The sequence below is a fragment of the Pelophylax lessonae genome, assembly GCF_965119305.1.
Source record: "Pelophylax lessonae genome assembly, chromosome: 5".
In the NCBI taxonomy this organism is placed as follows: Eukaryota; Metazoa; Chordata; class Amphibia; order Anura; family Ranidae; genus Pelophylax; species Pelophylax lessonae.
Window position 1 is genome coordinate 361,551,264 of NC_138772.1, and position 12,609 is coordinate 361,563,872.

The 12,609-nt window shown below is 40.6% G+C and overlaps 1 protein-coding gene across 2 annotated transcripts in view; it reads left to right on the top strand.

Moving 5' to 3' along the window:
* Nucleotides 1-1,249: 1,249 nt before the first annotated feature.
* The window catches only part of MBP (myelin basic protein), a 226,728-nt gene continuing 215,368 nt past the window's right edge, over nucleotides 1,250-12,609 (top strand). Inside the window, exon 1 of one of the 2 annotated variants that reach the window (XM_082259263.1) lies at nucleotides 1,250-1,331. In XM_082259263.1, the coding sequence (XP_082115389.1) occupies nucleotides 1,281-1,331 (51 nt within the window). In that variant the 5' untranslated portion in view covers nucleotides 1,250-1,280. The remainder of the gene's footprint in view (nucleotides 1,332-12,609) is intronic. The other variant, XM_082259264.1, reaches the window with a different exon arrangement.

Genomic DNA, 12,609 nt, shown 5'->3' on the forward strand with positions numbered 1-12,609 from the left:
CCCTTTCTTGCTGTGAGTTGGAAAGTGATGTGTAGGATGTCTTTTCCGGGTCATCCTGTCACCCTGGCTAGCGTAGATGGGAAGGAATGTATTGCAATGCGATCTGCATTGCAATACATTCAGTGGAGCCAAGAAGAGACATGCAGGGTCTTTTAGACCCTGCATGTTTCAATAAAGAGAACATGTCACCTAAAAATCATCACACATGGGAGTTTGTCCACTGTGATGAGGGGGAGGGGGGGGGGAAAGTTATGTTCAAGAACATAAAATCCCCCCCCCCCCCAAAAAAAAAAAATTTTATGCCCCCCCACCCCCACATATACGCACGTATGAACATAAGTGCATGTGTCTGGGGTGCCTATACGTGAAAACATTGATTTCAATACACATTACATATCGTTGCCCGAATCAGAGTGAGGGCAATAATTCTAGCATAAGACCTCCTCCGTTCCACTAAACTGATGAACTATAGGGGGGCTTTTGAAGCATCACCTTTTAGAAAATATAGGGTACTGAAGTATGTCGCCATTTCAAGGGTGCACACAAATTTAAGGTGCAACCTCATCTTTTATATCTTGTCAAAAATTTGGGTAGTTTATTGTGTATGTTTGTGTGTGTTTTGACTGACGTTTGCGGTAAATTTATTTAAAAAAATTTGTTTTACTGTCTTTTTTTTTTTTTTTTTGGAGGGACGGGCTTTAGAATTCTCTGCCTATAAGCTCCTGAGATGTAAATCTGGCCCTGATAGCAGGTGGACTTCAAAAGCTGCTAGCTACTTGTCAGTGTCATTATTTTTGCAAAACTGCAGATTGTAGAACTGTCTACTTTCATGCATTAGCCCTAAAGTACTCAACTGACATTGGCAGGGAAATGACTAAAGGGTTTCTTTTTTTTTTTTTTAAGAGAACTGTGAATAGTTGTGTTACAGTTCCATGCCCACATCCTCAGAGGATTCAGAAGTCAATAGATTATTGAACCTGTGTGATTTTTCTCTAGGGTGAAAGCACCCTTAAAAGTTATTTTATCTGCTACGTTTTTAGAAAGTCTGCATATATTTATGTGGCATAGTATTTGACAGAAAACTAAAGGCCCTGTATGAATAATATTCACCAGCATTTCCATATGCCCTTGTAAAATCAAAGAATACTACTGTATGCTCTGTTCTAGCTAAGAAAATGGTGTATTGTTGGAACATTAATACCCAAAATATATGTTCGCACTTTATACTTATACTACTTTCTTCTTTCATGGAAAGGTCTTGAATTTGTTGGTGGAGCACCATGGGAAATCAGGTTGGAAAAAAAGACCAAAGTGGTGAACACCATGCTAAGGTAAGCCTAAATGTCTCTATTCTTACCTGGGAATCTAAATGGCTGTGAAGATCTAAGCATTTTGTAATCATGGGCGATTTCATATATTTAGATTTATAGTACCCACCCCAATTTTTTTCTGAAATCCAGTGAAGAAGTCTGTCTGTCCAGCTGCTGCAGGCGTTAAAAGCAGATCCCACTTCACATCTGCAGAGGACAACAAGCGAGGTGGGATCTGCTTATACTGGCTTTTTGATTTTCACCAGAACTTCATCTGTTCAGGATCTGCAAAGTTTAAACCCCTTTTAAATTTCATTGGTGCTTTTACAGCTTTAGTTGACAAGAAGAGAAATATTTGAGAACTGTTTCCATAGGCTGTTCTCCATAGAGAAACAGTCAGAAGTGTGAATTTGTCAAGAAATTAAATCTACACAGTACTACACTACGTCACTTTGCCTGTGAGGGGCTGACTGCCGACGTAAATAGTCGTGCGGCAGTCGGCAAGTGGTTAACAGATTATTTCTCTCACACAGCATATGCATACTTGCAACTACACCCTAAAACACATTTTGCTGCTCCTCCTGAGTGTGACAATACCACATGTGTGAAACTTTTTCACAGCCTAGCCACATACAGAGGCCTAACATACAGGGAGCACCGTCAGGTGTTATGACGACCTATCACACTTTTGAAGGCCCTTGAGCACCCGGACAATAGAAAAGCCCACAAAATTACCTCATTTTGGAAAGCAAACACCCCAACATATAATCTGTGGCATAATGAGTCTTTTGAATATGTCATTTTTTCCCACAAGTTTTTGGAAAATTAGGAAAGAAAATAAAAACGCTTTTTTTTTTTTTTTTTTTACACAAAGTTGTCAATTTGTATAGTATTTCTAACACATAGCATGTACATAGCAAAATATTGCACCCCAAAATAAATTCTGCTACTCCTCCTGAGTATGGCGATACCACATGTGAGACTTTTACACAACCTGGCCACATACAGAGGCCCAGCATTCAAGTAGCACCATCATGCGTTCCAGGAGCACAAAATACACACATCATTTCCTGACAGCCAATTATTTTTTTAAGTGAACAAGCACGTAGAAGTCGTGTGAAACGCCTCTACTGTCCTACCCTGCTGTACCTTGTACCATGTATGTGAATAAAGAACTTTTCTTCATTGGATTCGGTGGTGGTGTGCGACCATTTTCTTATTTAAATCATTTTTAAATGCCCTTCGTATTTCTAACACATAGCATGTGCATACGAAGAATTATGCACCAAAATACATTCTATTGCATAAAGGGTAAAAAAAAAAGTATTCCTTTTGGTTTTAGTAGTGCAGTTGTCCACCGAGGAGAGCATTGGTCCAGGCAGCAGGCAGGACATGCTTAACGACAACAATAGTAATTATCCATACAGCAGGCAGAAATATTGTCTGTAGTTAGTACAGGCATATTGTCAGCACAGCCAAAGCATTTGTCCAAAGGAATTGTCCAGGCAGAGACGTGGTCAGCATAATATTGGTTGTGGAATATTATAAAACCCGGAGAGAACCACAAAATTTGTTTTCTCCATCCGAAAAAACAATTCTGGAGTCCCTCAAATATGTGAGACCCCTGTGTACTACAGTAGCAGGGCAACAGATCAGTCCAAGTGGTAGACAGAAGCATAGTCGATAAAACAGGCCAGGGTCAGTTCATGTGCAAGCAGTGGGCAAAAGCATAGTCGATAAAACAGGCCAGGGTCAGTTCATGTGGAAGCAGTCCAAACGGTAGACAGAGGCATAGTCGCAAAACAGGCCAGGGTCAGTTCACGTGGAAGGCAGTGGCATGGTTATTTGAGGAATCATGGAAAATTGGGAAATGATTAAAAATCTGGGCTAATATTTTTGGAATATGTGATGAAGTTGGAAGCATTCTCCAATGCATAGGCCGGCTTAGCAGAGACACTGGGGACAATGGTAGCTGGTATCTCTTCAAAATCCTCTTTTTCTGCATACACAGCATCTTTTTTGGCGTCTTCGGCCTGCTTTAGATGGTGGAATTCAGTCGGGGAAGTGGCACTCATGAAGTCAGCTAACAGCGTCAGAGCGAAGGTTTTCTGGAGGGGTTCTTTGTTGATAGATGATGTTGTTGATGATGACAATTTTTTCGATTAATTTTAGGAAGGGGGTGAGGCTTTCTGTGGATTTGGTGTAAATAATATATGCATTATAAATGGCCAAATTAATTAGATAAATCACTACTGTCTTGTAACACAAACGGGACCTCCTTGTTGCCAAAAAGGGCTGAAGCATTTCGTTATTGAAATCCACCCCCCATGTAAAGATTATATGCTTGGACGCATGTTGGCTTTTGAAAGGGGCCTCGTCTTCTGTGAACCTCAACTGTGGTATCATTCTGGATGGTTTACATTATATATTCATTCCTGCTATCCCTCCACCTCAAGGCCAGTACTTTGTTGGTTCTCAAAGCTGGTTCCCCCCTTCACATTTTTTTGTTGACCAAAGATTTTGGGAAGCCCTTCCTGTTCTTTCTGGTGGTTCTGCAGGCCGGGGTTTTCGCAAGGTGTAGGTGTTTGAAAACAGACAGGCTGGTATAGTAGTTATCCAGATATATGTGAAAACTTTTGTTCAGCAGTGGGTATGCCAGGTCCCATACAATTTTTCCGGTTGTGCCCATGTAGGCCGGGCACTCAGGGGGCTGTAGCTGGGAATCTCTTCCTTCATATATGTGGAACGCATACAGCTTTCCCATGGGTCTTTCACATAACTTATGATACTGCAGCGCTGGTGCTGGGTCTGGGCATTTGATCCTGGGTTCTATCGCTGGTGCTGGGTCTGGGCATTTGATCCTGGGTTCTATCGCTGGTGCTGGGCATGGGCATTTGATCCTGGGGTCTATCCCTGGTGGCAGTACTGGTACTGGGCCTGGGCATTTGATCCTGGGGTCTATTACTGGTGGCTGCCTGGTTTCCAGAGCGCCGTGCCCTTTTACTTTTGGTGATGGGCTGTGTGACGGCTACTTTGGTGATGGGCTGTGCGACAGGTGACAGGGGGCTGATGACAGTCACTGATGGGTGGTAAAGGAAAAGGAATTGGAATTGGGTGGTAAAGGAAAAGGAGTGATCATATGTGCTTATTTTGTCCTAAAAACCATATTGTTCAAAATAATTGTTTTTATTGTACATATATCGTTTGGTCTGTGTATGTTATACGATCGATTTTTCTTCTGACCCATACAACTAATATGCACAAATAGATTTATATATTTGACAAATTTTTAAAATCGAAAATTTAATAACAAACTATTTCATAGTTTTATATTCACATAATCGGATTGTACAGATATCAATATATATATTCACTATTCCTTGCATTTTTGTATATTTTTTTTTTTTTTGCGCTTTTATTCTCATTTTACAATTGATACATATTATTAAACAATGGTAATTTTATCCATATCTTTAATCACAATACATTTAATTTTTATACATAGTATTTACATATTTAGATTTTATCAGATTTTTTGCATTTATATATTTTTTCATTCACATTTGTGTCACAGCATTCACATTTGATTTTTCACTGGTTTCACATAGATGTTTTATGGGTCTATCAGTGTCCTCGGTAATTAGGAAAATGGTTTACCCCTTATTTGTATCGCCTGTTTTTTAATTGATGATTGGATTTTTGTGTGTGTATATACCGAGATGTTATATTCATTTTTCTTTGTAATGATTAAGCACACTCAATCTGGAGTGCTGCCAATTCTTTTTCCTTTATCAAGTTTTCACGGAGGCGAGACGGGGCATGCACCGATGTGAGTCATCAGGCAATTACACCACCTTGAGCAGTGAGTTCTTATCTTTTCAACTGATGGGTGGTAGATGACCGTTACTGATAGGTGATAGCTGACGGCCACTGATGGGTGACTGATAGCTGACGGTTACTGATGGGTGATGGTCACTGATGGGTGACTGGCGACGGTCACTGATGAGTGACTTTCACTGATCTCACTGGTTTTTGAGTTTCGGACAGCAACGACCTGTTAGCAGTCTAAACACTTTCTCTAAGTGGGACAGCTCCTTAGTGCCTGGACTTTCTTGTTTTTGACGGTCACTGATGGGTGACAGGTGACGGTCACTGATGGGTGACGGGTGTAATCACTAATGGGTGACAGGCGAGGGTCACTGATGGGCGACAGGTGCACCTCTGACGGTACTGATGGCAGTCTCTGCTGGTGACAGGTGCACTTTATGGGCACTGATGGGTGACCGGTGCACTTTATGGGCACTGATGGGTGACCGGTGCTCTTTATGGGCACTGATGGGTGACCAGTGCACTTTATGGGCACTGATGGATGACTGTTGGGTGACAGATGCAATGGGGGGGGGGGGGGGTGACAGTAACACTGCTGGGCACTGATGAGGACTGTACACTGCTGATGGGGCGATGTGACAGGTTCTCTTTATTCAGGTGCTTTGTGCAGTACACTGACAGACACAGATTGGTAACTCACTGATGCTGGCTCTTCTCTCCTCACACTGAAAACGGTGTGTGAGGAGAGAACAGCTGGTAACAACCAGTTACCGCTCTGTGTTTACATTTGTAATCGGCTGTGAATGAATCACAGCCGATCACGTGGTAAACAGCCATTGTCATTAACTGTTTACCGCTGTCGGTGATGAGCTGTGTTCCTGGGAACACGCTGCCACCGACATGACTGCGCAGTGTGCTCCTGATTGCACGTATGCGCAGTTTACACAGGGGGCAGAGCCATGTGATCAGCTGTGAATGGATCACAGCCGATCACATGGTAAACAGCCGCAATTATTGGTTGTTTACCCCTGTTGGTGGCAAGCTGTGTCTTGGGGACACGTCGCCACCAACAGTTCGTGCTGCGCGCACTCGATTGCGCACATGCCCTGTTTGAATAGGCCAATGTCATATGATGTGAACCCAGAACAAGAGCCGCACCGATCAGCTGTCATTTGACGGTGAGCTGGCGGGCGGCAAGTGGTTAAGACAATTGGGGGGGGTCTGGATGGCCCTCCTTGGGTATTGACAATTATCCTCTGTGTCTTCTTCAAACCCTGCCTGTTTTATTTTTAAGTAATGGACCTTAGGGCCTTTTATCCCATATGGAACATGCATTTGCATGTTAGTCAGGGGAGCTTTTATATGGTGGAGGTTCTGTGTCCCACTTGCGACACACGAGTATTTCAGACAGCAGTGTAATGTTCCTGCCTTTGGGGAGTTTAATTTTTTTTTTTCCCTACCCCTCATGAGGCACTGCTTTTTGAATTTCCCAACAATCAAGTGACCTAAAAATCAGAAGAGAAAATGAAAGTTTTTGCTCTTACTGTAAAAATCTTTTTTCTCAGCCATTCATTCAAGGACACAACACCCTCCTCTGGTTGGTTTGGTTTGTCTGTAACCAGTTGTTCTCTATGTATTGCTTTGTGGTTAATTGAGATGTCTTTAACAGATGGCGAGGGATTGGCCACCAGCAGAGGCCACCCTTAAGCTGTGTTTTTTGTTTTGTGCCTAGCATTCTGCTCTTGCAGGTTAAATTTATAGCCCAACGGTCAAAGTCAAAATACGTGTCCTTCAAAGAAGAAGGGAAAACATTTTTGCACTAGGAACAAAAATCAATTTTTACTCCAAAAGGGCAAGTTTTGCATATTTGGCCCTGAGTTTTAGGGCTGGGAACTTATGAGAATGTACATGCAGGCATTTGAGGATGCCAGCGTGTTTTTATGGTGCTAATTAATGTGATTGTTAACAGATGATTTTTATGCACTGACAGGTTTACTTAATTCTGCTAAAGATGTACATAAACAAATCTTTAAATATGCATTGCTAATGACCAAATAAATGTTCAGCATAGAGCTATATAAAAGTCTGTTATTCTATAATGATCTACTTCTGCTTTTTATGAGGTGACACTCCTTGTACAGCTTGTTTAATGCACATGTGACATCTCTGCTTCCTGTATTACTAATTGCCGTGTTAATCCATCCGTCTACTCTTTTTAGTCTGACTTTTTTGCATAATCAGCTATGTAATTTTCCCTGCCAAACTTTGTACGCTCACCCAGTGCATCAAGGGTGCAGGTGGAGCCGTTTTGCTTGGCTGCTCAATCAGTGGGCACTAGAAGCTTATCACAAACATAGGAACATTGTCATGCAGGTTAAGAACTATGGAGGCGTAATGTGTACATTATTGAAAGGCAATTAAACCAGCGCTCAATGGGCTACATGTTTAATAGTTGGATAGAGAACTCTCTAGTTTTGATATAAAAAACATTAAAAGTGCCATTATCAGATTGTCTGTGTGACTCATTTAATTATGGTGTATTAGGAGAAGGAAAAAATGAAGTCATTAAAAACAAAATCAAACGTTTATTATGTGAAACGCACATATTCTAAATATTCTGGACGGTAACTTCTATTTCAGTGCAATCCGCTTCCACCATTAAACGTTATACTCAGCATAATAGATGTAACATCTTACCACTTTTTTCTGAAAAGAACGTTCAGACTGTAGTTAATAATAGCAACCAATTTTAGTCTACTTTTACATAATCTAATGAAAAAGGCGGTATCTGTTGTCCAGAAGCTAGTTCACTTTGTATATACAGTAGTCATTGTACTTTTTTAAAACCCCTTAAACATGTGTATGGAGTCTTTTTTTGCAGATCATAAGAAATGTGATAAAAAGTAGGGTGGGTCACAAGATCATAAGATTATGCATTTAAATTCATGTGCGCAGAAGTTTAGTTGTGGACCTTCTTTCAGTGGATAGTGGTCTGATCAGTGAAAGGTAGGCCGACATCCCAAACTAATTGAAAAAAGAGGACAAGGGTTCCCCACTACGGGACTTTTAAGGCCTATAGAATATCAGGATACACCAATCTTCTGTTAAAATATCTTAATACAAATTTTATTGAGAACAATTGTTAAAAAGCAGTCAGGCTGATATCATGAAGCATAGAAAATAAACAATACCATACATAAAACAGTACTGTACACTGTCAATACACAAAAAATTGTATGAATGAATGCCAACTTGTACAGTGACATACTGAAGCAGAGCATGTTCCCCTGCCTTCGGCGATTGGGCCGCAGGGCAGTATTTCAACATAAGGACCCCCAAACACACCTCCAAGACGACCACTGCCTTGCTAAAGAAGCTGATGGTAAAGGTGATAGACTGGCCAAGCATGTCTCCGGACCCAAAACCTATTGAGCATCTGTGGGGCATCCTCAAATGGAAGGTGGAGGAGCGCAAGGTCTATACCATCCACTAGCTCCTTGATATCATCATGGGGAAGAGAAGGACGACTCCAGTAGCAACCTGTGAAGCTCTGGTGAACTCCATGCCCAAGAGGGTTAAGGCATTGCTGAAAAATAGTGGTGGCCACACAAAATATTGACACTTTGGGCCCTTTTTGGACTTTTTGCGATTTTTTTTTTTTTTTTTTTTACCAAACATATGTAGCATAAAACAAATTGGCCTAAAATGTTAAAAAAAAAATAGATTTTTACATTTTTTTGGGGGGGAATTTCATATAAAAAAATTTGAAAAATATTGTTATTTTTGCAAAATTGCCGCTCTTTTTTTGTTTTATAGCGCATGATCAAAAAATCGCACAGGTGATCAAATACCACCAAAAGAAAGCTCTGTTTGTGGGAAAAAAAGGACGTCAAATTTGTTTAGGTACAGCGTCGCACGACCGCGCAATTGTCCGTTAAAGTCACGCAGTGCCGAATCGCAGAATAGGCCCTGGTCAGGAAGGGGGTAAAATCTTCCGGGGCTTAAGTGGTTATACAAGCTGTACACTCACTACTTTACATTGTAGCAAAGTGTCAATTCTTCAGTGTTGTCACATAAAAAGATATAATAAAATATTTTCAAAAATGTGAAGGGTGTACTCACTTTTGTGAGATACTGTGTTCACAATATTACAAAAAATGGCTAACAAAAAACAATACAGTAGACGTCTCTCTTTGTACTTGCATACTGCTCAATGTACAGATAATAGCCACCAAGAAATGCAATTTTATATATATTATTGCTAACTGTCTATGATATCAGCCTGACCTCTTTTTAACGATTTGTATTAAGCTATTTTAACAGAAGATTGGTGTATCCTGATTTATAGACCTTAAAAGTTCCATAGTGGGGAACCCTTGTCCTCTTTTTCAGTTTTGGACATTCTGGCCATAAACAAAATTCTGTTATAATTATCTATTGAATCCATTTTGGAATAAAAAGTAATACTGCAAAGCATTTTGGCATATATCAAACAAAATCCGGATATGACAGTGTCTTCCTGCCGTGTTCGTTGCCACACCAGCCAATAAAAAATTTTTTTTCAGGTATTACTGACAATTTATGCAGCGCTTTACATATATACTGTACATTCCAGTAAGTTATTTTATCTCTTTAAGTGCGACTTGTCATGTGACAAGTCACAGCCCATTGATTTTAATGACACCCGTTCCGATCTATGCGACATTGAAAATCTGCGACTTTAAAAACGTGCCTGCAGTACTTTGATGCGACTTTAATCCAGAGTGAGTAAAGTTGTATCAAAGCTTTTTTTTCTCTCTCTCACTCTCTCTCTCTTTCTCCCCTCTCCTAAAAACAGTAAGGAGTCAACCGCTGATTTTTAATGGAATATCTACATGGGTATACATAGGACCATTTCCAGCAACCGTAACTCCTGTGTTCTGATTGTGTTAAAAGGCTAATTGATGATTACAGAATCCTTGTGCAATTATGTTTGCACAGCTGAAACCTGTTGTTGCTGATTAGAGAAGCTATAAAACTGGCCTTCCTTTGAGCTAGTTGAGTATCTGGAGCATCATCATTTGTGGGTTCGATTAAACTCTCAAAATGGCCAGAAAAAGAGAACTTTCTTCTGAAACTCGACAGTCTATTATTGTTCTGAGAAATGAAGGCTATTCCATGCGGGGAATTACCAAGACACTGAAGATTTCCTACAACAGTGTGTACTACTCCCTTCAGAGAACAGCACAAACGGGCTCTAACCAGAATAAAAAGAGAAGTGGGGAGGCCCCAGTGCACAACTAAGCAAGAGGACAAGTACATTAGAGTCTCTAGTTTGAGAAATCGACACCTCACAGGTCCTCAACTGGCAGCTTCATTAAATGGTACCTGCAAAACGCCAGTCTCAACGTCCAAGTGAAGAGGCGACTCTGGGATGCTGGCCTTCTAGGCAGAGTGGCAAAGAAAAAGCCATATCTGAGACTGGCCAATAAAAGGAAAATATTAGGATGGCCAAAAGAACACCGACATTGGACAGAGGAAGATTGGAAAAAAGTTTTATGGACAGACAAATCTAAGTTTGAGGTGTTTGGATCACACAGAACATTTGTGAGATGCAGCACAAGTTAGCAGATGCTGGAGGAGTGCCTGACGACATCTGTCAAGCATGGTGGAGGTAATGTGATGGTCTGCGGCTGCTTTGGTGCTGGTAAAGTGGGAGATTTGTACAAGGTAAAAGGGATTTTGAATAAGGTAGGCTATTACTCCATTTTGCAACGCCATGCCATACCCCGTGGACAGCTCTTGATTAGAGCCAATTTTCTCCTACAACAGGACAATGACCAAAAGCACACCTGCAAACTGTGCAAGAACTATTTAGGGAAGAAGCATTCAGCTGCTATTCTGTCTGTAATGGAGTGGCCAGTGCAGTCACCAGATCTCAAACCTATTGAGCTGTTGTGGGAGCAGTTTGACCGTATGGAGTGCCCATCAAGCCAATCCAACTTGTGGGAGGTGCTACAGGAAGCATGGGGTGAAATTTCTTCAGATTACCTCAACAAATTGACAGCTAGAATGCCAAAAGTCTGCAAGGCTGTAATTGCTGCAAATGGAGAATTCTTTGATGAAAGCAAAGTTTGAAGGACCAAATAAAATAGTTCATATAAAAATCATTATTTCTAACCTCGTCAATGTCTTGACTATATTTTTTATTCATATTGCAACTCATTTGATGAATAAAAGTGTGAGCTTTCATGGAAAACATGACATTTTCTGGGTGACCCTAAACTTTTGAATGGTAGTGTACGTTTCTCCAGATACCCTCCATATACCCCACCCCACTTAGCCTTATTTTGCCAAATTTTTTCTGTTTCATTTAACATTTTGCATTGTATTGCTATGATATTTTCATATCTGAAAGAGATTAATAAAATATATTTTCTTAAACTAAAAAGAATCCTGGGTAAAGTGAATCTTTTATTAACTACTTCTGGACCGAAAAGGTTTTCCCCCTTCATGACAATTGCACGGTCATGCAACACTGTACCCAAATAAAATTGATGTCCTTTTTTCTCACAAATAGAGCTTTCGTTTTTGTGGTATTGATCACCTCTGTGATTTTTTTTGTGCTATGAAAAAAAAAGAGTGACAATTCTGAAAATAAAAAAAGCAATATTTCTCTTGCGTCCTCCGACAGTCGCCGCCCATTCACACAATCTTCACTTATGGGGTATTGACTTCATCTCCACAGGAGTTTCTAGGCATAAGACTTGTAAAAGAACAATAAATCTACATAGTCACACCCATGGGGGCTGTCCTACCAGTCCAATACCCCCCTGCAATAGCCATCCCAATTCAGTTTGTCTTCTGCCTAGCTTAGGAGTGGATAGGCTTCCCTGTGCTGAGGCTACAGTCTCAGACTTCCTCTTTTTCTTTATGATTTATTTTCTGGAAATGTAATTTTTCTTTACATTGCTAGCTGCATCCCTGATGGACAGGGATGGGTCGTTTATGAGGCCAGGGCGAATGCATAGCCCGCGAAACGCTCGATGGCAGGCTGGGATTCCCTCTGACCCTCTGTCCTGGAGAACCAGGACAGTCAGTCCGATTCCCAGCTCCGCAGACGCCGTCTTCATCCAAAGATCCAACTAACTAGCGCTGACAAAATAAACAGCTAGCAATGTAAAGAAAAATGGGTGCGACTATGTAGATTTATTGTTCTTTTACAAGTCTTATGCCTAGAAACTCCTGTGGAAATGAAGTCAATACCCCATAAGTGAAGACTGTGTGAATGGGCGGCGACTGTCGGAGGACTCGGAGAAAGGAATTTTACGGTAAGATTTTACAGAAATTCCGTTTTTTTACTTAATGCTATATAACATTCTCAATAATAAAAAAAAAAAAAAAATCAAATGTTTTAGGCCAATTTGTATTCTGCTACATATTTTTGGTAAAAAAAAAATCCCAATAGGTGTATATTGATTGGTTTGTGCAA